The sequence below is a fragment of the Haemorhous mexicanus genome, chromosome 2, assembly GCF_027477595.1.
Source record: "Haemorhous mexicanus isolate bHaeMex1 chromosome 2, bHaeMex1.pri, whole genome shotgun sequence".
In the NCBI taxonomy this organism is placed as follows: domain Eukaryota; kingdom Metazoa; phylum Chordata; class Aves; order Passeriformes; family Fringillidae; genus Haemorhous; species Haemorhous mexicanus.
The window spans coordinates 27,430,093-27,457,091 of NC_082342.1; the positions used below are offsets into that span (position 1 = coordinate 27,430,093).

Sequence of the window (26,999 nt, forward strand, 5' to 3'; positions counted from 1 at the left end):
CAGACACGCTTAGGATGGTTCTTGCACGCTGGACTTCAAAGGATGAGACTGGACGCTAGGTTTTTCGGTCTTCAGTTTTGTTTATTATCTCTTATCTAAAAAGTCCTTTCTCTGCCTGAAGGATCTGACCAGCACGGCAGCCAAAGGCACTCTGCCCACCCCTAAGGCGGCCGCATCTTTTATAACAAAAACTACGTATATCATATTTACCTTTTGTCCCCAATACCTATCATCTTTGTCACTAAGTACACCTTCATCCCAGACCAATCCACAAGTGCCAACACCACCCCAGAAGATGGAAGACAGGAAGAAGAAGGAAAAGCCTGGTGGCACACCCTGATTCCTCCATCTTGTCTCTACAACCCCCCTGTACCAAAACCCCAAAATTTGTGATTCACCCTATAATGATATCTTCCCTTCACCATTTACACCCGAGTGGTTCTTGCAGGTTCCATTTCCTCATACATCGGTGGCACATCTCTAGATGGATCAAAATCAAGCCACCAAGTGCTTTTGGCAACATTCCAGGGCTCCCGAGCCCCCCAAGGGTTCTCTCGGTAGCTCTGGACATCAGGAGTGATGTGCTGAGCTCCCACAGTGTGCATTAAAAGAATTGTAAGGATGGTCATTGCAAGCACAAACTAGGTTGGTTTTGTTCTTAGTTTGAGGTAAATTTTCTTAGCTTTCTGACATAGCCATTCTTGCTTTTCCCTTCAGGACTGAATTTGGTTTTGGCACCCCCTCAAGTCTGGGTTTTTTTTTGCTTTATATTACAGCTTCCTCTCCCCTCCTCTTCCACTCTCTCATTTTGTGAGTTTGGATGCCTCTTTTTGCTTTGTAGCTGGAGTGCTCTGGAACAAATGTGAATGTCTCCACCTTGGCTTGCTGCAGGTGTCGATATTCCCAGGCTGCAACTTGTCCGGAAGTAGGCATCCAAATAAGACAGGTTAAAGAGTCTTAGAAATGTCCAATTTATTTCCACTAATTATGAAGGAAGGAGAGGATGAGAAGACCAGCTGCAGATATCTCTCTGTAGATATCTGGAATTAGGTGAGATGTCCATCCACTCTGACTTCAGCTTTCTCATTTCCTGATGTCACCACATGCACATTGATGCTGCCCCAGTCCAGGCCCACCTGAAGAAAGAACTCATTGCTTCGTGCTTGTTCTGTCCCTTGCAAGTGGACACAGAGGGTTCTGATTGTGCAGGCAGGAGGAGATCTCACAGTGCTGGCATGTTCAGAAGGGAGGCAGCTTTAGACACGTGGAAGTTTGGCTACCCAGTATGAAATGCTTTTGTTCCTCAAGCAGGGGATGGCCTGAATTCTCAACCAATTTTTTGTCACCTTTGCAACAAAGTACAAAGTGAATGAAAAATGCCCAAACTGTGCAGTTCTGACCGTATAATGGTGTTTGTCCTCTGCAAACCCAAAGGTACAATATCCCAGAGTTCAAAAAATGGAAAATCAAGACTTGTATTGGTAAAAAGCAGTGTAAGAGATATCCTCTCTGATGTATGGAATCCCCAGGACAGTTATCTGCTAATCTCCCTGGAGATACCCTGCCCTTCTTTGCTGGGACACTGAAAACAAGGCTGGAGAAAGCCCAGAAAACATACTGCAGAAATAGCCTGCATCAAACAAACTGGTGAGTCAGATAAAATGCCTCACCTTTCCTCGTGAATCAGAAGCTGCTGCTGACTGGCCCTGATGTCACTGGGGTTGTGGTGCATTGCCCCCATTGAGCAGGGAGAATACTCTTCTTTTTACTGCTGCGGCTTAGCAGCGCCACTGCTCGACTTTTTTGGGGGTCTTTTTGTGCTGAATTCTTTTTTCTTTCATGATATTGCTTCTTGCTAAAGTTCATTACTACATAATAACACCAAGTTGCTTCTTTTCCCTCATCCCAAAGATCGATGAAGAGCTGGTAAAGCTGCTAGGAAATAAGACATAGCTTAGCAGGACACAGAGTCTTTCCCCTTAAAGCTTCAATATCATGCAAGAGAAAAGACGGAGCATGATTCACTGAATTTTGTGTGATAATTCTTATTCAAAAAGCTTGAGTTCTTGTTTTTACTTGGAATATGCACAGTCCAGCATTTGAGTTGTATGATCCCTCTCTGTTGACTTGAATACGTGATGAAGTGACCTTAAATTGTTCCTGCTGCTCCATGATCTTTGTTAGTCCAGTCTATTTCATCCATGGCAGAAATCAGCACAGTCTCTGGCCTTCTTCAGCAGAGAGTCATCAGCCTGCCACTATCTGCTCCCCAGAGAACATTAATGGGGACAGTGAGGCACCTCTGTGCAGTTCCTCTGCCAGCCAGGGATCTCTAGGCGCCATGGGTACTCCCTGGAAATTAGATTTGCCACTGTGGTGAGCTAACACGGAAGAGAACATGGCAGAAAATTGTGTTTTGACTTGCCTGCTTATCCTAAGAGCAAGGACAGCATAGGAACACTGGGAGATAACCAACATCACTGCCAGCTCCTCCAACTTGAGTGTGAGCAGATTTCCTGTCCATATTTCTTGGAGTGCTGTCAAGAGCCCACCACTGTAGAAGCTGGACCCCGCTTTCAGCTGCTGATTAATAGGGCATCTGTGTGACTTGGTAGCACAGCAGATGTGCAGAACTCCCACTTGTCCATCCCTGTGCTTGCTGTGTTATGTGCCTGTCTGTTGTGCTGTCCTGAGGGGGCTGTGAGACTGCTGGCCAAAACCTGTGCATGTTTTTTGGTAGGAAGACACAAAAAGTTTTAAACACAATGAAAAGCAGTGTCAGACTTGGGCTCCTGAAGCCATGTTATGTCTCTTTGTTGGTCTTTCACTCATCTTACATTATGTGAGAAAGCCCCAGAAATTCTGCCTTACTAGAATCTGTCAGAGCCATGTAAGAAATCAGACTTTGCTGCTGAGTGACAATAGTCTTTCACTCAAATTTAGGGGTAGATGGTTGCACACAGGGCTCCTACTCTCAGCTTTGTAATTCAATGTTTCCTGCTATGAATGCCTTGAAGAGCAGCATTAAAGGGACTCTCCTCCCTCCCAGTGATCAAGTAATTCAGGAAAATTAAAAAAGTAGGCCAAGCTTTCCTCCCAATGATACTTGTTATGATCCTATTTTAATCAGTACTCTGTTTTGTCTCTGGTCTGTGGTGGTAGCTGAACCAGATATAGAAGGAGTCCTTGAATAGCATCGTGCTTAGCTGTTCTGTATCAAGGGAAGAAAAGTCCACAGACATTTTTGCTGACATGGGGTTTGCAGATGCAGAGGCTTAGGCCATGGGGATGTTCCCACAGAAATGTTTCCTCCTGGAAAATCAGCAGTCAGAATTTACTAAGATAAAAAGTATTTGAAGGTCCAGAAGCAGAGCCTTTAATGAAGATGATTCAGAATGGAAAGTTGCACACAACTTAAAGGTGATTCATAAGGAAGTGCTGCTTAGGAACATGTTTAAAACCTAGGCTAAAAGAGCTGAGGGGAAGAGGGAAGTAGGAATGTAGCACCTACTGCCAGTATTGGAAGCAAATACAAGCCTGCCATCTGATGGCATCAAATGGACCAGGCCAAAATGTGTGAGTGGTGTCAGTAAGGAAAGTTTCACATCCCAGTTAGCATTCTCCTGAAGCATGGGTATGAGGATGCTAATCCTCACAAATTAAACACTGGCAACTAAGCATGCTTATTGTTAGGCTGACAGCACAGGCCCTGGTGTGATTTTTGTGTACCCCAAGTAGCTTTGCATCGGACAGGTCCCAGACACAGCTACCTTGTTCTGGAGAAGAAGAGAGTTTAGCCACATGGACATAAGCTGTGTGGTGCCAGTCGGCCTTGGGGCTGGGGAGCAGTGCCTGGCTCATTTTATTTACTGGTACAATGTAGTTTGACAGCCCATCAGAAATGCCAGGAACTGTGCAGGGAACCCACAGTGCTCTCTGAATGAGATGGGTACAGTATGTGTCATACCAATGACATGTGGTATGTCCCACATCACCCCGTCCTCCTTCAGTGCTTGTTTCTTCCCCTGTTCTTTGTATCCCAAGTGTTTCTTTTCCCTGTTCTTTATTCCAAGTCTAGAATCCTGCTTGCTTGACCTCTCCATGGGCTGTGTATGTGTGGGACTGGGAGCCAGTGAGGAAAAGGGAGAGATGGCAATGGAGCAGACCAGTCACTACAGTGCACTAAGACCCCTGTGCATTATTCTATCTTACAGCTCTGCAGCCCTGGGTCCACCACCACCTTGTCCTATAAAAAGCAATCCACACAGTACATGCACTGTTTCTGAAAGAGGCTGGGAACATATTAGTGTACCCTGGTGAGAGCTGGGCAGTAGAAACACTGAGAAAATTAAATCTGTCCTGCTGCAATAAAGGAGGCATGGGCTAGATGCACCCAGGAGTGGGATTGCTCTGGCTTGAGGGGCATTCCTTTCATTTGCCTTGTTCCTACTGGCTGCCTCTGCCTTCTTCTGGGTTCTGATCATCTGTCTAGTTCATTGGGGGACAGCTCCTAGCAGCAGTTTTAACCTCTCCTGTCAATGGTGTGCCAGAACAAGGGGTGTGACTGACAGGCAGAGCCAGCTCCCAGTTACACTCAGTGCTTCCCCCCAGGGCAGTGTTGCTTTTGAAAGGAGAGACTAAAAAAATGGAGAGATGTGGCAACCTCTGGATGAAGGCTCCCATTCTTGAAGGCTACAGACATTTCTCTAGATCTCTGTTCAGTGTGAGAGAAGTCTGAGTTACAGGGTATAAAATTTTTCCCTCTGGGTCTTGCAAGCTTCAAGTGTGTATATAGTTTGTTCTTTGTGACTCTCTTTAAGTCTCATCTGGGAGTATCCATATTGTAATTGTGGGACAGTGATTCAACAGTAGTTGGTACAGTCAGTGGGTTCTGAAAAAGGGTGTGTGATCTAGCTGATAAGCCAGGAGTCTAATTAGTGCCCCCAATGAAATGAACAGTAGTTGTCTGGCGCATCAGCAGTGAGCAAGGCAGCTCCTTCCAGTGGCACATGCTTTCTGGCTGAAGGTGTTTTGTGAGAGCTACATATCTGCCTGCTGGGCTGAACCTTGGCATGTTCTTTTCATGCTGCAGAAATTCCAGGGACTTTGAGACCTGGGTGACTTTGAAGAGAGAGAAGCCTGAAGCCATGCAGTCCATCAGGCTGTGTGCACATGCAGGATGCTCTAGATCATGGCTGACTAACGCTGGACCATCTCTTTTCCCACTAGATGCTGTAGAAGAAACCAAACCTACTGAAAGTGCCCAGCAGGAAGAGGTGAAAGAAGAAGAGAGCAAGGCGGACCAAGAAAATGCCTGAACATTAAGAAATGACTCCCCATTGCCCCTCCCTCCCTCCCCCTATCCTCTATCCTTCCTTCCCACCCCAATCTCGATTTTCCCCCTTCCTGCTCACATCTGTGAGCCTGTGTCTGTCCCTCTCCCATTACCACTTAAACCCTTTTTCTCTCTGTGTGGCAAACATTTAAAGAAAAAAAAAAGCAGGAAAAATCCCAGTCAAACAGTGTGGCTTAAACATTTCTTTGTTTCTTGGTGTTGTTATGGCAAGTTTTTGGTAATGATGATCCAATCATTTTGGGAAAATTCTTGCACTGTATCAGAGTTCTTTGACCTGGCGCGTGCGTGTGTCTGTCTGCCCACTGCGAGCGCTCTCTCTCTCTCTCTCTCCTCTGTCTCTTCTCCAAGTGTGTGTGTGTGCAATGTTACGTTCATCTGAGGAGTCCAGACTTACTGAGTGAGTTAAAACAAAAGAGGGGGGAAAAAAAGGTTCTTTTCTTCCTTTTTCAATGTGATGGAATGAACGAAAGAAAAAACAAACAAAAGACCAAACACAACAAACAAATGAACAAAAAAGAATGCTAAACCCCAATTTGTTTTCAGAACTAAAATAACAACTAGAAAATGTGCCAATTAGCATAATGCTTGGCTCCAGGCTCCTTTTTCAAACTGAACAATAATTATAATAAATGAGAATAATTATCATTAATACCACCGTGTCGCATTTCTATGCTGCCGTACATCCTGCTGGCCTCTGGTCTTTGGTGGGCCACTTCTTGCGTGGTCCAGCTGTGCTCCTTGGCCACAAGTCAGTGACTGACTGCTCTCCTTGGCACGACTGAGGGGATTTTAAGGGGAGCAGGCTTGGATTTTGAGCGAGATGTTAGCACTGACTAACATAAATAATGAAATTAGCAAGATCAGTTTTAGAATAGATCATTGAAAGCAACCCTCTAGGAGACCTCTAGGCCCTGATTTGGAGAACTGTGGTGACCTTTGAGGTATGAGCCTGTAGAGGGACCAGCTTTGATCTATGCCCAAGGTCTAACCCCTGCCAAGGGCTGTGCCAAGGGCTGTGAGGGAATAGGACCCTAGGATGTGAACTTCTCACCACAGTAGGATGATGCTCATCCCACTGGGCTGGGGTTGAAGTCCCTGAGTAGCATAGCGTGACCCCCCCCCCCCAAAATGTGTTCTGTTTGGCAAAGTAAATTGGGCCAATTATTATTCAATATTTACTGAATAAATAGGCACACGGGCAGGACAAGGCCTGGTGGTCTAGGGCACTTTGAGAAATACCTCATTCCTGCTCCTGCTGAACCCAGGGTGTTTCACTCAGCTCTAATGAGGGCCAAGGCTTTCAGCTGTCATTTATGGCTGTGGGCAGAGCCCCACCTCCTAAATCTCCTCCACTGCTTCCCACAGGTTGTGGGACTGTTCCCTGGTGCCACCCAGCCTGTCAGGGGAAGACTGACAGACAACAAAACCCGAGCTTGTGCAGCCATCTGGGTCTGCTGCTGTCTTTATGAGCTGTGAGAGCAAACAGTTAAAATACATTTAGTAATATCTGGGCTTTCATAAAAGCTAATTACTGCTCTTTCACTGCCCTGATTTTTTTAATGTGCTTTCCCAGCAGCTCCTGCATGGTTTCCTGGCCTCATTGGCAATGACAGCCAGAGCACCCTGCAGCATAAGTCTGTGATGCTGCAGGACCAGGATTAAATTGTCCTCACAGCAGGAAGACCAAAAGATGGGATTTCTGACAGCTCAAACGTCCTTTGGTGGCTGATGTTTCTTGGAGTGGCAGCCCCATGGCCTTCGGAGGGCTGGCTGGCACTCCTTGTCCTACTCCTTTGTTCTCCTCCATCTCTTTGTTGGAAATAGGGAGAAAAGATGAACAGTGTCTCCTCAGAAATAATCACTTTGAACATAGACTGATCACTGGAAGTGCCATCAAAACATGTCAGGATTCATTTCCATGTGCTTCCTGGCGTTCTGTAGAAATAAGAGAGAGAGAGAGAGACAGGGAGGGATTTTCTAAAGAGAGGGAAAGAGAGAGTGGGAGATAGATTGGACAAAGATTTTTAAAAGCAGGGATTAGAGAGATGAGGGGGGAAAAGATTTTTGAGTGGATAGATGGATGATAGGGAGAGAGAGGGGAGTATAGCTAGAGAAAGAAAGATTAGAGTGCAAAAGATGAGAGAGAGACAGGAAGAAATTAGATAATATGGAGCAATAGAAGACTGATAGAGATAGTGAAACGTAGATAGCTAAAGTAGATTAGACAGACTAAATAGGTAGAAAGATGGGCTGACTGACAGATAGATATTGTGTCATACTTCATAAATGATATATATGCTAATATTCCCATGTCATGATGGGTGGTAAACCCTGAGACACCTTCCAGCCTGACCTCAATTCAGCAAATGTAGCGCAGACATCAGGCATTGCTTGGACCGTATGTCAGGTCTCACCACCCCGCCCGTGCCTGCCACGGCAGCAGCGGGGTGTGGGTGGTGTTTGGGAGGGAGAGCTCTGAGGACACGGGGCTGAGGTGTAGGGAGGAGAGGTGTACAGTATGTTTGCTGTTCGTAGCACACAAGGGGCCCAGCCCAGCACAGACACTGCAGGCACCCCGTGTCTCTAGCACCAAGTTGAGAGAACTAAGGTTCAGCTCTCAGGATTTGTGGGAGAGGTGTTTGGGAGGAGGCAGGAAGGAAGGGCCATGTTTTTTGTTTGGCCTTATCTCCTGTCATGACCATTTTAAAAGGTTTTCTGTCTTGCCTGTTTCTGTAAAGACCATATGGCTTCCCCGCTCTTCTGATTTCAGACCCCAAAGTTTTCACCTTGCCTCCACTTTGCTATTACTATTTTTAATTTTACAAGGAAAAGAAAACCACTTCTCATGTCTTCCTGGGCACAGGCCTTCCTCCCTCCTCAAAAAATGAAACAACTTTCTCTCCCCAGGGACGTTTTGCCTTTGTATTTCGCATGTTGCCTCCCCTTTGGTTGATGGTTGGGGCATCGCGCGTGGTTTGTCACCATTTGTAAGAACACACTTTGCCATGTTGCTTAGAGAACAAAGGGTTGGGTTTTGTGTTTTGGTTTTTTTCCCCCCACCACAAAGAGAACGGGATATGTGGTTACCAACTGCAAACCTAAATAATTTAAATACTAATTCCTCTCTCTTGGTTCCAGTTTAAAATTACCGTCTGTAACCAAGCACTCCCTATCTTTATTGTAGTACCGTGTCCTGATCCTGCCAGAGTCAGGGCAAAGAGAGCGTGAGAGAGAGCACAGAGACAAACCCTGCCTTGAGCAGGCAGTGGTTTAATGTGTAATGCACAAGATTTGTATAGGAAGCTGGGCTGTCTTCAGGGTACAGGAAGAGAGCAGAGAAAAGCATTTGGATTTCCTTGAGTTGCCTCTTCAGCTAGATTTTCAAAGGCTAAAAGGAAACACTATAAAGGATGCAGCATGGGACGGAAACCGGAAAAAGAACAAGGGTATTTGAGGAATGATTTTTCTAGCAAGACATCAAGTGAGCTGAAAGCAGAAGAGGCAGGAGGTCGCAGAAGTAAAGAGTGGGGCAAAGAGTCATCAGCGGAGTAGTTGAAGCTTTTCTACTACTCCTGCTGTAACAACCTACAGGAATTCCCCAGGGAGTATGTATCTAATTCTCTCTCCCTGAGGAGGATATAGGTTTGCCTAGAGGTGCCTGTTGTTATTTTGCGTAAGAAAAGGGCAGGGCATGTCAGAGTGACTCACACTGGGAATGTGGTGCCTGACCTCACCATGCAGTGCTGTGGAAATTCAGAGTCCTACAGGGGCTTTTTCCCTGTCCCTGTCGTAAGATACGCTAGTGACCCACAGCCATCCTGAATGCTCCTACCAGCTGTAGGCCAGCTCTTTACATTTCAGTAGTACACTTCATTAGACTAAGCTTTGAAAAAGTGAAAAAAATTCCAACATAAACTCCCCACCAATGCAGCAGATTGTGAGCATGAATTTGGTCCGCTTTGCAATGCTTGTGCCATTCTGACTGTCTGCACTGATGGCAGGTGAAATCCCACAACCCTTGCAATAGTTGCATCAGCCTAGGAGCTTTTCCATGAGCCACATTCCAAAGGGAGGGGAAGGGCATCCTGCTGAGATCCCTTCAGACCCAGTGTTTTTCAATCCTAAACCCAACTGAAGCCCCATGAGAGGCTTTAGCCAGAAGGAACTCACCCGTGGTGACCACATAAACAGCATTGCTTGGGAAACATGTTACTCTAGATTAAAGAAAGAGCCATGACTGATGGAGAGGAGTTTGGAAAAAAAGAAAAGAAGAAAAAAAGGAAGAGGGAATTCTTACCAAACTCCCCACGGGAGTTTTTTTTTTTTTCCCTGTGGTCTCCATACAGCAAACTAGCACTTGTGAGTTTTAATACTGAAGGTCTGCTGTTTGTCATAGGTGTCTTAGGAAGGAAATGGAGTGGCTGTGGTTTGCAGAGGTCGAGGGAAGGGTTTGAATGAATGTTTCTGTGGTTCCTCTTGACTAAGAAGTCTGCTTGGCGGTCACCTGCAGCTCAGCGGCACCACAGGTGACGTTGGGGATCCTCTTCCAGGCCTGTGCTCAGATTCCCTGCTTTTCTGCATTGCCACATTAGCACTTTCACTGGATATTTAGAGCACCTCAGGACTGGTTCTCCTCTCGCTCACACTGGGGTAACTCAGGAGTCGCTCCACTGGAACCAGTGGTGTTAATCTGGTGTGAAAATAATGCGAGAGGAGGATTCAACTCCTCGGGGGGGGGATTTTCCAGGTCCCCGAGGGGGAAAAAAATCAATGGGAGTTACATGTTTAACTGCCACTTGTGCCTGTGAAAGTCTGCCCCTTATCTACCTATATGTATATAGGGTACAGTTTTCAGAATAACCTAAGTGACATGGGCACTTGAGAGCACACATTTCACTGGCTTTCAAAGAGACTGCAAGTTCCTAAGGCCCAGATGCTGAATGATGTCCAAACTCCTCTCTGCAGCACATTTTGGGGTCTCAGGCCTGAAATTCTCCAGTCATTTCCCAAAATGGAACTGAAGATCATGAGTCATTTAGGTGGTCCTGAAAGCGCTACCCTCTATCCATTTTTCAGGGTGTTGATCTCAGGTCACGTGCGAGCCTGCATTCTTACCTACAATGCTTTATTACTACATTCTTCTGTTGAGCAATACTTGGAAGAAGAGGTGAAGGTTGAGATTTGCAGAACAGGCTAGTGACCCCAGTGGCTCACATCTGGAGTGCCCAACTTGAGAGACACCTCACTGGGGTCCAAGCCACAGGTCCCCTGTATGCTCTGAACATCAAGATTCATGTATTACACACCCAGAACCACTGGTCACTTTTAAAAAAACAGAAATTCTAGCCTGAGACCTAGACTAATCTTACAAAAGAAAATCCCAGGTGAACTGTTCACCTAATAGCTTGGTTTTTCTGCTCATGCCTGTTCCCAATGAATAAAACAAATCCCTGTGCATCACCTAAGCCCTATTTTGAGGAGCTCCACTGGCATACAGCTGAAGTAACACAGTAATAAATCAGGGCCTGAAGAAGGTGGCTACAGCCTAGAGAATATCAAGAACTGTGACATGTCTGGAAGCTAAAAAGAGCAGAACTTGACAATTAGAGCGGCCCATTTCCGATGCTCTTGTGTGAGGATCTGGAAAGAGTCTCTCACTCATTGTACTTGTGCATTATGAATGTGTCCATCTGCAGAGATCTAATGTACACATATGTCCTGAATATTGTCCTAAGGTTGCAAGCTTCAAAAATGAGCAGAAAACATTCCCGAGAAGTGAGAATAATACAGATGTCTGTATTTGAAAAATTGGTTCAAATAAAGTCTCTCACTTATAGATTTGTGTAGTTGTGTGCAATTATTTGCTCCTGGAACAGAAATTTCTCCCTTGTGTAGGACTTTGATTTTTTTACAAAAGAAAAATCTCATTTCATTCTCCCTTGACCCTCTCAGTCAAGTCCTACTACTGTGGAAAAAAATGCTTTCTACTTATTCTGTCTGGGTAAAAAGCTATGTTACATTGAAATGGTGAAGTAAAAGGCCATACAGGCCAGGATGCTTTTATTGTGCTTAATATCCCTTGAGGTAGAATATCTAAGTGGCCTGATGGATGATGTGGTCGCCTGTGCAAAAGTCCTGGGTTTTTATATAATTTGACACAGACATCCCCATGGACACTCTGACCCAAGAAAGGTTTGTGGCTGTCTGGGCATTGCCTGGAAACTGCCTGGAAAAGGCTGAACTGAGAAACGCTGTGCTTGGGCACCACAAAGCTGTAAAATATCCATGGCAATATCTGGGCCTGGGATCTTCTGAGTCAGGGAATCCGCTTGGATGTAGAAATGGGAATGAGGGTTACCAACCAGTAATGGTTGGACCTCTGGGGGATCATCCAGTCCAACCCCTTTACCAAGCCAGGGTCACCTAGAGCAGGTGGCACAGAAGCCAGAACATCCTCAGAGAGGGAAAGCCACAGCCTCCCTGGGCAGCTGTTCCAGTGCTCTGCCACCCTCAATGGAAAGAAGTTAGGCAACTTTGTGCAAGTGTATCTAAAGATATCAAATTCCTCATTGGATTTAAATCTTCAGTAGCTCACTGGGAAACACCAGAAGTTTTTGAGACAGAAATATATATTTCAGCAGCCAAGAAGCCCACCAATTATTTCTTTCAGTATCAAGTTTGGGCCAAATGCAATGATATAAGAACAGAGTAGGAATTGCCGCCTGGGCTGTGCTAGGTTTCTGACTTAATCCTGAGCTGTATCTGACAGCAGCTCAAGAGCAGAGCTGAAATCAAGCATTTTTGTCACATCTATTCATCCCAGGAAGCTTTACAACCACTGTTTAGAAATCACTTGCAACTCATCTATGAAATACAGCAGCTGGCTTAGCAAGGGCCCAGAAAATTCCTGATGTGGCTCCAAGGAGCTGCCTGGGAAACAGAGCAGACCTCAGCACCTCACATGGATTCTGGACAAAGTGCCAATTAACAAATGACACAATTAGATGTCTGTATTCTTGTATGTAATCATCAGTTGCCTCACAGCTTCTCCAAAAAAGGCGTGGACTACATCTTGTGTACAAACAAATATTAAGCATTGCAAATCAAGTGGTTTCAATTAGCCGCATCACTAGATTGCAGGGATCAGCCCTGGCAGATTGGCTTTGTTTCTGTGGGACAAAACACCTCTAAAAGGACACTCAACGACCTCTCTCCAAGTAGAGGGTTGTCTTGACGTAGCAAGGCTGCCTTGCACTTTTTTATCTGTGGCACAGCAGAGGGAGAGCGCAGGAGCTGAACAGTTGGCCCAGGGCCTGTGTGTCAGCTGAAGCTCAGCCCCATATAAATTTCCACCTGAGACTTTCTGACAAGGCATACAAAGTTTGCCCTGCATGATTTCCAGAGTCACAGTCATGCCACAGCAAGAAGAAATAAACTTTCTGCCTGAATTCTAGAAAAGGGACCCATGACTCACCTTGGGTGTTCAACCTCCTCCAGTTGCCCAGGTGAACTCCCTTTGGATATCTTGCCACATCCATGGACCACAGCAGCAAACTTCCCCCAGTTTCTGAGTGAGCAAAGTGTTTCCCATTCCTTTGGTGTTCCCCTGGCTTAGCCCACTCTGGGCTGGGGAAGACCTCCTTTCCTCGGGGAAACTGCCACAGGAACTTCAGGTTTTCCTGGTTTTTGACAATGCCAACAGCTTCACAGCACACTTGCCACCTTTATTGCTCCAATGAGGTCCCAGGCAAAAGACCATTGTTTCTCATAGAATCACTCAGATTTCTAAGCCTGCTTTCCTTTACCCAGCAGGGTATATGAGGCCCTCTGTAATGGACATTTACAGTCTCCCAATCTGCAACACTTTGTCCTTTTTAACCAGTATACAGAGCTAGCATCAAGTCTGAACAGGGCTACTCCCTTGTTGAAGATGAGCAGGAAAAGCAAAAGGAAATGATGCACTTCTGTACCTAAGATCACTTCTGTTTATTAAAAATGAAATTACTTTTCTCCATCTAAACCCACTTCTATATATATTAAAGAGGAAATACTTTTCCTCTAGCTTGGCATGAAACTGTGAACATTAATAATAGGAGAAGCAAGGAAGTGAAAGCCCATTTGTCTCAGAGGAGCACCACTGTGGCTGACAGGCAGGGTTTGCAGAGAGACAGTAGCTTGTACAAGACAGACTGGGGTACTTGAGTCTCTGCAAATGCATCAGCCCACAGCACAAACTACAAGCTGCATATAGCAAGAAAGGCACTGCTTAATTTAATTATGGAAGTTGATTAAGCAATTTATGAGTAAAATGTAATTAGCATTTTAGGAGCAATGGGTGGATGCTAAACCAAGGGAGAGAGAAGCTTCATTATCTGTGGCGAGAGAGAGGAAGGGTGGTACAGGTCATCGGTGGCTGCATAACAAGGAGGAGTTGATTGGGGTGAACTGAAAACCGCTGGTGAGGCCTCTCTCTGCTGAGCCCATAATTATGCTTTTCTTGCCTTGAGACAGTCATCTTCTGAAGGGTTTTTGGCCATCCTTAGGACTCTGAGCCGGAGAGGGAAAAACAGGTTCTCTCACTAGAGGTGAGGTCTAATGGAGAAGATTCCATTTCCCCCCTCTAGACTTGGTGTCTCCACCCTTGGTCATTTATCTTTCTACAGTCAGTGGCTTAAATTTCAATGAAGCCTCATTCAACACCTGTCTGTGCAGCAGCTCATTGTTCAAGTGAGGAGATGATTTCACTGTGTGTGCTGTGATGCAGAGGCTCCTTCCTTGTGTTTGCCCAGGTCCTGAATGTTTCCTTCTCAGGTCTCTTTCCTTCTGAGGCAGACCTGAGTGATTTAGGAGAAACAGAGTGAAAGCTAAGAAACTGCCACATGTCCTGGTGGCCTAAGGGAGTGCTGATGTCTAACAGCAGAGACACCTTGAGCTTTTGGATGTGGAAGACCAGTGTTCCTGGAGAAGATATCTCTGAGGGGCAGCTCTGTGAGTGATTGCAGGTCACCTTCTTTAGAAGTCACCTAAAGACCAAAGACAATTCCTGTTTGAATGCCAGCGTCCAGCAAAAGGGCGAGCAGTTCCTGCATGCTGTCACTTTGGCTTCCTTGACCCCACTGCTTCTCAGTAGCAAAGAGAAAGAAGACCTACAGCTATGGGTTGTCTCCCCCAGGCTCTTCTCCATGCAGTTCAGCCAAGCCTGGGGCCAGACAGTCCACAGGGCAGGTTTGGCACAGGGCTGGGAGAACAGGGTGCAATGCAGGGCGCATGGTCTGGGAAGACCTCACATGCCGACTGATCTCTAGAAAATAGCCAAAGGCCCATCACCAGCCCAGGGAAGGGTTCTGCTCGCCCCAGAGCACAGGCTGTGGCAGGGTGCTGGTGGCTGGGGAGGGCTGGCTCTGCCTGGCCGTGGCCTCTGGGCTGCTGGCACGCGCTGCTTGCAGCCCCTTGCTGGCGCACAGGCCATTAATAAGACTTTCCAGCCTGTCACTTCCACGCTGAATCCTTTGAAAGCCGCGCTCCTCTGGGCCCATTAGAGGGAGGAACTGTCTCTGTTGAAACATATGGGGCTGTCAGGCTCTGTCTGTTGCTCTGAAAGCTGCCGCCGCTCTCGCTGTTTGCTGCTGTGGGGGCAGCAGCTGTCTGGAGGAGGCTGTGATGAGGATGGGGACTTGGGAAAGGGCTGGGGGAAGATAGCAGGTGAGCTGGGAAGGATGCTGGAAATGCTGGGAAGGTAAGCAGTGTGCTGATAGCTGGTGGGCTGCTGTAGGACATTGGGATGCTGGGCAGCTCAGGGGGGTGCTTCATGCTATGAGTGTGATGGGGGAAGAGGTACATCTGAGGACAACTTTATGGTAAATATTGGGGGGGTATGTAGGGGCAGGCTGAGGCAGCAGGAGACACAGCTGACAGCAGAGATGTTTGACTTGTCTGGGAAAGGAGAGGATGGCAGCAGTGTTGGGTGACTCTGTGGGGACGCTGCAAAAGGGAGGCTTTGGGAAGCATCATGCGGTCACACGGCACTGGAGTTTCTCATTAAGCAGCACACCCACCCCCCAGCTCCATTTGCAGAAACTGAACTGGATTTAATGGAGTCCCTTGACTTTTTCCTCTGAAATATTCATAGGTTTTAGCAGTCCATTTCATGCTCACCTCCTCCTCCATTAACGAGCATCGAAGAGGGACTGGGTGGAAAGTAGGCTGCTCTGGAGCCAGGGAGACGGAAAAAGGGACCTGTGCCTCTGCCCAGGGACTGCTGAGAAGCAATAAACTCCTGGGCCGCTCCATGGCCCTCTCACTAGGCCTGCAAAATGACTGGAAATGAGCCCTGGGCAGCATGCACAGGGAGGTGATTAATACAGTAGGAAAGGAAGGAAACCAATTAAGCAGAGCGCTGTCTGGAGCTGCTGCCCCCACCCCTGTCACACAGATACACCCACGTCTGTCTCCCTGCCCGTCTTCATAATGTGCAAGGCCAAGAGCTCTGTAAGAATGGCACAGGCTGACAAAAATGCCTGGAGGAAATTAGTTCCCTCCTCACCTCAGCACTAATGCTGTGCTAGGATACAGGGAAAGTCCAGAGCTTCCATGAGACAGCACAGAAGCACAGAAGCTGGATTATGAATGCCCCATGCAGTCTGTAGTACTTGGCACAGCAAGGATCCTGCTGGGAAGTTTGGAAAAAGGGTGTAATAAATAGTGCAAATGCACTCTTTATGGTGTATGAAATGTCCCAAAAGATCAGGGCAGGTGGGATCTCAGAGCATTTTCCAGACCTGTTAGGTACTAAACCAGGGCTCTAATAGTCTAACAGATATACTCCCACCGAAATCTACAACCTAGTAACTCTAGGATTCTAGAGAAAGGTGTCCCTGCTCATGGCAGGAGGGGTTGGAACTAGATGATCTTTAAGGTGCCTTCCATCCCAAAACATTCTATAATTCTATGATTTTGGGGGTGGGGACAGGTGCAACTCTCACAACTTTGCTCCAAAGTCAAACTTTTTTTGCAGCAGTCGCAGTCCTAAACCATGCAGTTTAAAGTCCTAAGAAAATTATCAAGGACTCCATGAACAACAGTAGAACCTGGATAGTGCTCTAGGAAAAGAGAATGGTCCTCTACCTGGGCTATCCCTTCAAAAGGTACAAGAGGTGCTCAGCAATGGGCTTCCAAGTTCACTTGGCTTCTCTCTGCATTATTGCTTTGATGAACAAAAAGAGCAAAATCTGCATCCTAATGAGTTGTTCACTCTGGCTGACAGAGACAGAAGGCAACATTATAAATGTACTATTTCCTGTGGTTCCTCCCTGCTGGATTAAAAACCAAAACAATGTCACAGATGCAACAGCACCTATTTATTCTTGCTCTCAAAACACTTATTAGGCAGGCTGCTTCCCCTTCCCTCCCATGCACCCATACAGACGCCTGCTTGCGTGTATCCTGGGAATCAGATGTTTATGCAAGAATTTGCAGGATGTTCCACATCTCCCTGAAATTATAATCAGCATGCCCAGAATCAGCTTAATTACGAAGCATTCAGCGAACGCCCACAGGCTCTTCCAGGGCAGCTCCACGCAGCATCTCCATGAATGAGGCTGCATGCTTCTCCTCCACTGCTGCACACGGCTCCTGATCAAGAGCTCAGGCCCTCACTGAGCTGCTGGGTTGTCTGGTTACTTATTTGTTTCCAAGACAGAAGAGAGACATTTGTAAAGCAGCAGCAGGCCATAAGCAGACACTGAGAGTGTCTCAGGGTGACTTGGCTACCTCTGATTTTTTCCAGCAGTCTCTCCAGGCAGGATGGAGATGTGAATGATCCCAGCTGTAACCAGGCCAGATCAGAGATTTAAACATGCCAGGTCCCTAGTCTATTAACTCTCTCTGTAGAAAAGACAAAAATCAAGAATCAAGTACCAAAAACTGTGGAACTATGATGTTTTGCCATCCCTGGGTTGCAGCCTGGCACATCTGGGTACTCAGCAGATAGGCACTTTCTAAAGAAATGAAGGACTTCTGGGCTTAGGTGAGGCAGTCAGAAAACACACTTCTGAGGTAAGAAAAGAAAGCACTTTCTGAGTCAGCAAAGTGCACTTCCTGTAAGAAAGAGCACCATTCATGGCTCTTCAAAACTTTTCTGAAGAATCTCCTGGACTGAGGCTATGGGCAACTAAAAAGATCATGGTCACGTCTTTGCTTTTAGTCAGAGAACTTTCTATCAGCAAACAATCCCTCATGTAACCTCTCAGGTGATTTCACAGAGGTGCTAAGCACAGGCAGAAGAAAGATTCAGGCTTCCCCTCATCACTCTGTCGCTACCATCTGTGAGTCTGACAAGGTTTGGACTCTTCAGACAACTGTAGCTGACTTCATTTCCTTCCCTGGGGCACTGCACTAGCAAAACCCACATGATGATCCTATCACTTTGTTATACACACTGGAAGCATTTAGGGCTATTAAGGTCACACTTCAATGTGACCTTAATAATTTACTGCCTTTTTGTGGAGCTTGGGGACCACAGACCCCACTACCAGGGAACCTTTTTCTGTCTCTACTGTGCTTGTCATCACATGGCAAGAAATTTCCATTTAAAATACAAATCCTGGTGTCAGAGAGGCATCATCAAACCAGCATTTTGATCTGAAGCAAGGGGGGAGTTCACAAACACAGGTTCAATTCTCCACCGAGACATGTTTACACAAGGAGATGTGGCTTTTCTTCTCTGTTCATAAAGGGAAATTTTAACAGTTTTGCCCACTCTTCCCCATCCCAATTCATTATCTATTCAAGACCCTGTGTATGTTAGGCCTTTGCTGACACAGGCACTTGGCTGTTGGTTGCCATCACAAGTAAATAAGATGCTCCAGCAGCATTTGGGAGCCCACTGGCCAGCTCTAGCTGTTCAAGTTTGGTGTTAGTATTGCCAAGACCTAAGGACTGTCTCACGTCGCTGGTGATGTCCCCAGACTTCAGAAGTCGGCCAGCCTCGGCATCACAGCATTCCTATCACCCTGCACCCGGGAGCTGTCAGTACTCTTATCAGTGTTATCTGCACGACCCCTGGAGCACTGTAGGAAGGATAATTATGACAACAGAGGGCTGTGAAGGCTTAGACCCTCCAGACATTTCCTGGCACCTTCCTCCTGGTTGGGCAGCAGGGCTCTGCCACTTGTCCGGGGGCGTGGGAAGAGGCTGTGACAGAACACACAACTGAGCTAATCTCTCAGGATTTTGGGCAGATCAGATCACTGACTGCTCTTCCCCAAAGCATTTATTCTGCAGGGAAGGGGATGGGAATAACACATACCTTTAAGCCTTGTTAAAAATACATGCCATGAAGACAGCTCTCCTCTCAGGCTAAAACTGTCTCCAGGGACGATCTCTGGGGAATGCCTGTGTAAGCAAAACACCCACCAGGGAAGAGGTTTCTCTAGGGGGCGTGTCTGTAGGTGAGCGCTCGCTAAGTGGAATGCCTGGGGATAGCACGTTCCCGCATGATGTGCTGCCTGCCTCTGCCTTTCCCTAAATAGCGCATCCTGTCCTTGCGGCTCGGAATACACTTGTCACAGAAAATTCTGCACATGTAGGGTAGGACTTTCTTTACGTTCATCCCCAGCCAGCTCGTAAGATCAAATTTTAAACTAGAAACACCTTTTGATCTCACTCAGCTTCTCGTCAGTAGCTGCTCTGTGTCAGCTGAGCTGTGCCCAGAGCCTTGGCAAGGCACACAGGCACAGCCAGTCACCCCTTACCCTCCTGTTAATTTCCAGGTTTAAATGCCGCTGCCATTCAACCGGCAGTACAGTGACACGGACACCTGCACAGGGTGGCCTTTGCCACCTGGGGACACACTAGCTGGTCTAATAGGAAAGGAAAATGAGGATTTTAGGCGGCCTTGACAGAGGGAAGGCAAAGCACTGCTGAATCAGCGACATGGAGTGCACGCCTTGCTCCCTGCGGGGGGATAGGGGAGTCGGGGCAGCAGCAGGTTTTGGAGATGGGGCAGCCAGAGAGCCCTGCAGGCTGCACGACAGCCTCAGCAAAGCATCCCTGCACTGCTCAGATCAGCTCAGCCCTGCTTCCTGCTGCCACTGAGACTGCTGGAGGGGAAAATTCGATTTGCCTTTTGTTCAGCCAGCCTCACGGAAAGCCTCGCTCTGCGGCTGGATGAAAAGCAGAACCCGCTCATGGTGCCTGCACTCGGGTATTGGCTCTGTTGAGAGGGACCCCAAGAGCTGAGCCTCCTTCTCTCACAGCAGGCTCTGAGAGCTCACTGTGTCCCTGCCACAGAGACATCAGCCTCCCTCAACAGCTATGCCTGCTGCTCTGCTTGGGGAGAGCCATGAGGGATGGCAGGGATCCTTGGGACCTGTGCTTTGCTAAATGAAGCTCAGGACCCGTGGTGCATGTGTGTACTCACTTGGCTGACTGAGGATGCCTCCCAGATATGCCCTGCCCTTGTCCCATTTTCATCCCACCAGAGAATATCCTGGCACATCCTGACAACAGGCAGATAAAGAAGGGGGCGGGGTGTCCTCCTCCTTTCCTCACGTTACCCATACTCTGTTCTGGCTGGTCACCTCAAAGGCAGCTCCTGTAACAGGCTCTCTCTGAAAGGCACTGATGCTGGAGCAGCATTTAAATTTATGTTCCCATAAAATATTTTTTCCATACAACATTTTTTTCATAAGCCATGGGACAGATTGGAATCTGACATGTTCAGCTGTTGCTGGATGAAGGGAAGAGCAGAAGTGACAGGAAATTTTTAGGAGAACTATATTAAACTCTGTGCAGGATTTTGACTTAGTAGTAAGAGTAAAATGAAATTTCAGCTGATATTCCATTATCCTGTTTGCAGTGCACTCTAATAGCATCTCCATTCATAAAACAGTTCAGCTCCTGTCCTTTGGTGTTGATCTATTTGTTTGGCTCCAGAGCAGTTTCCAACACACAATGAATTTGCCTTCCTGAACACTTATGCATACAGAAACGGGACAACACCTTTCCAGGCTGCCAGCCTTGTATTTGTATGCTGGATCCTGAGAATGGATCTTTCCAACAGCGCATTTCATATGGGGGACCCTCTGCAAATGTCTTTGTGAACATTTGGCTAGATGTATATCTTCCCCACCTTCCAGACTAGTGGAGTGCACTGTGAGCAGATAGGTAACAAAAAGAGAGAGAGCACAAAAAGCTGCTCTAGGAAAGGGCAGGGGCTGAGGAGGCAAGCACATTTTCTGTTTCCACCTGACCACATCCCAGTGACCCATTACAAGTGCGTGACTTGACTGGTTTTGCAGAAATCACAGTATGCAGCCTCACCAGAGGGTTGCAACACCTCTCCCACTAAAGCCTGGCTTGAACTGGAAATCTGTTGTTCTTTTTGGCTCTGCCCTCACTCACAGAAGTCAGACTGTACAGCTGGCACCCAGGCAACAGCGAGGCATCTTCGGATACAAAAAGCAGAGGTGCCATGTTCTCTTTGCACTCATTCCTGAAAATTTCATCCCTTCTTTTTGGAGATTAGAATAATTGGCCTCATTTTTTACTGATATTTTCTTAGGAACTCTGCAAGGTGAATGCAAAGCACTATCAAATCCCAAAGGTGTCATTTTACCCCTACTTTCTGGTGGCATTATAGATAAATCACCCTTCAGAGTGGGTTCAGCCCTATTTGTCTCCCTTATCCATGCCCTTCCTATCAGATACTGAAACACCTCAGCTTCCTTCCCTGTCTCCCAGCTCCTGCAAGACATGCAGCTGCTTGCAGGCAGCCTCTCTCTACACCAGCGTTAAGTTACTAAGCAGCCGAGATAAAAGGTTCCCACTTTCATAAGTAATCAATGTGGGTCAAATGGCTTGTGCTTGCTCGACAAACTCATGCATGAGAAACAGAAAGAGAAGAGACAAACACTAACCCAGCAAGGAAAATAACCACACCTCATGCCGATAAAGGTGGAAAGGAGATTTAGAAAACAGAGAAGCCAGAGGACAAGAGCAGGGAAGAAGGGGACTGAGCACCTGACAAACACTTCTTTAGTCTTTATTTGCAAAGTATCTGGAGGCTGGTTTTGATTTAGGTAATTTACTCATTAAAAGGAAATTACTTGAGCAGTCTGGTACTGTCCAGTCACTGGCTGAGACTCAGCCACGGCCCAAGCCTCTGATGGGTTTGCCCATGGTCATTTGGTGGCATTGGAGGGATGTAGATGTGCAACCAGCATCAGAGGGACCAGCGAGCCCAGCACCAGCGTGCCACTGCAAACACAGGGTGTGCACAGAGCAGTGGCAGCCCAGACAGCCTTTCTCAAGGGCTGCCCAACAATGGGCAGCTCAGCTATTTAGGGCTGTCCTGCAAATTAAGTTTCTGAGGTAAGATTGCCATTTTAGAACAGAGGGACTTCAAGTTTCCAGCGCAGTGTCACTCCTGTCCTTTGCCTGTGTGGCACGTATCAAACGCAGAGGCCCATCATTATGTAACACGGGTGAATCCCTTCTGTTTGATGGGCTCTATGTCTAAGAACTCTGCCACAGGAGAGGAGCTCACCAGCCAGCCCAGCAGACTCACTGGCATTGGTGTGCCAGTGCTGACTTTCACCACATGGGTGCCTGGTCCTTAAAGAAGGTGTCTGTGCTGAGAATCAAAATTGCACAGTAATGACAGAGACCTTTTCACATGACAGGGATGATGGTGAGCACAAATAATGTCCCTGTGCTCTTCCTCTTGGAGTGATCCACAGACATTGGTAACATGCATATAAGGCAAAAAACCCCCCAAACATTTGTGCCTGATTCATCATTGAGTAACCTCTCACTCCAAGCTGCTGCCAAACTTTCAAAGTGAGGCTTAATCCAGGGCAATGAATCAAGTCTGGCACAGTAAGCTCAGAAGGTGTCAATAAGGACTTTAGGCAGGTTTGAGACTACCTCTGGTATGAATCTCTACTGTTTGTAGGCACTGGACAGAAACTGCTGCCACAGTGAGAGTCCCAGGCTGTAGACTTCCCACTCCCTAAATTACTGTGTTGCTTTGACTGAAGACAAGACCCTGGCCTGGCTGTCAAGCCTTGTTCCTTGTTCACAGGTGACCCTGGAGTCGGTACCAGATGCAGAAGGAGGCACGGAGCAGTGCATGGTCTCCCTCCTCATGACATGCACATCTTCCCATCCTTGACAAGCTTTTGTCTCTTCGGGAAGGAGGATACAAGACTACCAAAAACCACAGGTCACAGACACAAAGCAAAAGAATGCAATGGCATTGCCAGTGCTTTGGAGATGAACAGAGCTCAGCAATTCATTTATTTAAATTGCTCAACCGACTGAGGAAGGGGCCTCTTCCCTCTGGTATACAAGCAAAAACCACCTCACACAGCCATTCTCCTGGTGTCCCAAGCCAAACCTCCCCGACCTTAGCTGTGATCAGACCATCCCAGTCTCTCAAGCTGCTGTGCAAAGCTGAACACTTTTTGATTTTGGCTACCAGAGTAGTGATGAGTCCCTGCTCCTGTTCACCTTCAATGCAGTAAAAACTGCTGCAAACACAAATTTAAAATGTGGGAGGGAGGATAGCATCAAAGCAAATTCACACTCCTGTTCTGAATAACTGTTTTTGCAGCTCTGGTATTTATACAAGAGCAAGGGGGATCACTAAAAGGGCATGAAGGGAGAGCTTCCAGAGTACAGACAGTGAGCAAGGGAGTGAGTGAGAACACGGGACTCCTTGGGAGATAAAGTTTCATTGCTATGGAATCAATCTTCTGAGCTTCTCTTTGCAATTTTGTCTCATTCTATGCCTCTTGAAATGAGTTTCCATTTGTCTGTCTGGTGCTAATTTTCCCTCATTTGCCACATCAAAGCCATCATTAGAGGCACAAAGTGCCTCCAGTGCCTTTTTCCCCCCTTTCTTCAGTCATTCTCCTTAATAGCTCCTGGTTTGTTAACTCAGCTATCACTCAGTGGCAATCAGATGCTGTTAGTCTGGTCTAGTTGCCTCTGGATGCCCCATCCCTCCTGTTCCCAAGGACGCATTGCTCCTGGGGTAGTTGTCTGGGGCAGGGGCTAGGGAGGTGCTTTGGAGCACTTTCAAATTCTTATCTGCAAGTGTTACAGCCCCTTGCAAGAGATGTTTGATATCTTCCTATATTTCCATTTCAATTAGTAATGGGGGTGACAAGTAGAAGAAGAAGAGTTTGGACAGCATTGAAAATGTCCTCTGAGCTCCTTGAGGTCTTTGCCCTTAAGCTGATTGAGGTTTGCTTGGAGTCAGGAGCTGGCTTCCAGCTGCAGGCTCACAGAGAGTGCTCACCTCAGCCCACTCTGGGGATCCGTCTCTGCAGCCAGCAGCACAAATCCTCATGTCTTTTGCACAGCCCTCTGGTCCTCAAGCACTCCAAGATGTGCATCTCCCTAGGGAGGTGCCCCACTATATCATTCTCAAGCAGACAGCAGCCCCAGACCATGCTTGCAGAGCCTGCTCACTGCCAGATCACTTGGCAGTGAAAGGCCTGGCTGGGCTCTGGTGCACGATCTGCCCCCCTAAGAGAGCTCACTCTGCGCCTTGTGCTGGGTACCAGGGCTGTGGCAGCTGCAGCCCCATCCTGCAGCGTGGGAGCTCGCCCTAATGCATCGTCAGCAGCTCTGATGTGCCAACAGCTGCCCCAGAAAAGCCTTGCAGAAGAGCCCCGCACCACCAGCAGCGAGAGCAGATTGTTCAAGAGCGGGGCCCTGTGCTCATTCCCGCTGCACCCTGTGGGTGGGAATGCGGCAGCGCTCCTGCTCCGCCACACAGTGAGAGGGACCAGCGTGCAACAGGGGCTGTCACCAGCAGCTGCCTCCAGCAATGAACTTCTGCACATCTTCCCTGCTGTGCCACGGGGAAGAGCTTTGAGCAGAGGCAGGAGGCTGTGCGGAAGGTGTGCGAGGCTCTGTGGTGGGAGGAATTTCAGGCTGAGTAAAATATCGTCCATGGAAAGATGTGGAGAGCCCATCCCTCCCTTCACTAGACTGATGACCAACACACAAGCACAGGTGCTGCTGGGAAGGGGCTTGTCTAGGCTCTGTTATGCAAACTGCTAAAGTCAGCGGCCAGTGAGACATCTGGGAGAGGTTTTACATGGCTGGAAGTTCTCAGGCAATACAATGGGTGATGGACCCACAGGCAAGCAAGGCAGCCTTCATTTGAGCAGGCTTCCAAAACCACATTTCAAAGAGGATGCATAGTCTTAGCTCAAGCTTGCCAGAGGCTCACATGTGCTCTGTGCCTGACTGCTCAGTGCCTGTTTCCCACAACTTGTGCCACATCCAGAGAATATATTCCCTACAAGAATACAGGGCCAGGACTGGGAGCCAGGTGCACCATGAGGCACTGAAGCTTTGCTGGATTCCTGCACTTGTGTCAAGTGCCTTGTGCATACTCACTGACCCTCTGTCTATGTGGTATCCTTGAGAGGCTCAAATCCGGGAGTGATTTCTCCATCTGGGAAGACTGGGTTGCAAGCTAAGGAAACAGCCTAGGAGGTTGGGCTCCAAGAGATGGAAAACTCAAATTCATGTGCTGAGCTGGCAGAAGAAAGTGAGATCATCCACTTCTACCAGTGACTCCCACTGCTAGTACTGCATCCTGTCAACTCAGATATCAGGAGACTGCAACACTAGAATCCTGGGCACAGACCTGGATAAAAACATCAGAATCCAAAATGGGTCAGCAGCAGATCAGTGCTGAAGTGGGATTTCTAATCCAAGCCTTGCTGCCCTCCAGCCCTGTAAAAAATTTTGGAGTAGCTTTCTACTAGCAGAGTAACATTATTCCTGGTCAGCATTTGTAATAATTTGTAATATTATAAAAGACCTAAAATCAGATTTATCATCAAGGTTATTGGAATGCGTGACAACTCTATTAAGCATTTCAATTAACTTTCCTTTTTGTGATAATGGTTCAAACATTCATTCCTCTAGTTTCCTGGTCAATGCACCATTTTTAAAGTGAACTGGAAAGGTGGCACTTTTGAAGAGGAAGCAGTAACTGTTCTACAAAGCATATACTCTGAAAGTATTAAACATCAGAAAACATTGTGTAGAGCTCATAGTCTCCAATGTGTTCTCAAGTTTTTACAGATACCACACCTGCCATGTGTGGACAGAGTTCATTAGACAGAAAACAGACCAATAAAAAGGTGTTAGGTACAGATATTTCTCTGGAAATCAATGCAATTTCCAGCTCTTGGGTGAGAGCTCAGCTTGCTCTCAGTCAGTTTGCAGATGACACAAAGTGGGTCTGCTGGAGAGGAGGAAGCTCTGCAGAGGGATTCTGGTCAGGCTGGATTGATGGGCTGAAACCAACAGCATGAGATTCTGTGAGGCAAAGTTCTGAGTCCTGCCCTTGAGTCAGAGCAACCCCATGCAGTGAAACTGGCCTGGGGGAAGAGTGGCTGGAAAGCTGTCCTGCAGAGAAGGACCTGGGTGTGCTGGTTGTCAGTGGCTGAACATGAGCCAGCTTGTTCCCCTATGGCCATGAAGGCCAATGGCATCCTGGCCTCTGTCAGCAATAGTCTGGCCAGCAGGACCAGGGCAGGGATTGTCCCTCTGTACTTGGCACTGGTGAGGCTGCACCTTAAGTACTGGTGTTTTACCCATTGCAGCTTATCTTTATAAATCCAGCTCTTTGCCCATTCTGTCAATGCCAGTCTTGGCTGAATTGCAAGATACTTTTATGGACACACATTTTCCCATAGCCTTTGAGTACCATAACCCTTAACTAATTTCCAAGTGCAATTTAGCAGTGCTTGAACATAGTTCAAGTTCCTCCATAAGGAAAGATGAAGACTACAGTCCCCAGAACATCTTATCACTTTTCCTACTCTTCTGGAAATTTTGAGTAATGGTAAGTGCTAAGATTTGGGATCCTCATTTACTGGTAGGTCTGCATCACTGCTGATAATTTCCTGTGTACATTTTGCAGGGAGAAGAGGGTACATCTAATAATTGCTCTTACAGATACAAAAAGCTCTTCATGGTGGTAAAAGCAGGAACTAATGTTAATGAGTCTGCTGTTAGCAAGGAGTACTATTGGTGTTATGCTCACGCCTCACCAAATGCAAAACTTGTTTGTTAAGCAGATGCCAGTGTTAACAGCCAAATTCTCTTCCCATGGATAACTTAGTGTTAGTTAAATGTACCATTAAAAATAACCATTTAAAATGTTAATGAAAAGAGGAATTGTTCTTGCCAGGGTTTATCTTGTCTTTTTAGCCTCAGCTTTAAGGTGCTGGAGGTCAAAAGGCAAAGAAAGCTTGTCCAGGTGTGTTCAGGGCACACACATGGAGGTGAAGACCTGGTACTGCTGTTGTCATTCATGTACAGCACCACAAACCTGGCCTGTTTCCACCTCAGTGACCAGCCAATAAAGCTCAGTACTGACCTTAATGTCCATAGAGCACGGTGGTACCCCCTGCCCTGGCATTCTCCCCACCAGCTTGGCTGTGATCCTCCATGCTGCTCTTCCTGGCTCTCCCAGCACCATGGAAGGGAGTGATGGTGATGGTGGAGGGTTCATAACCCATTGCTTCTCTTCAGTCTCAAATAGCAAAGGTGTGGTAAATGCTACTCACATTCACGTTCACCATCCTGCTTGCACCTCGTGCTCAGG

General features: G+C 47.1%; 1 protein-coding gene across 1 annotated transcript in view; it reads left to right on the top strand.

Annotated features, from left to right (window-relative positions):
- Window positions 1-11,194, top strand: part of GAP43 (growth associated protein 43) — a 58,168-nt gene extending 46,974 nt beyond the window's left edge. Inside the window, exon 3 of the mRNA XM_059838033.1 lies at window positions 5,230-11,194. Within this exon, the coding sequence (XP_059694016.1) occupies window positions 5,230-5,318 (89 nt within the window). The 3' untranslated portion in view covers window positions 5,319-11,194. The remainder of the gene's footprint in view (window positions 1-5,229) is intronic.
- The last annotated feature ends 15,805 nt before the right edge of the window (window positions 11,195-26,999 follow it).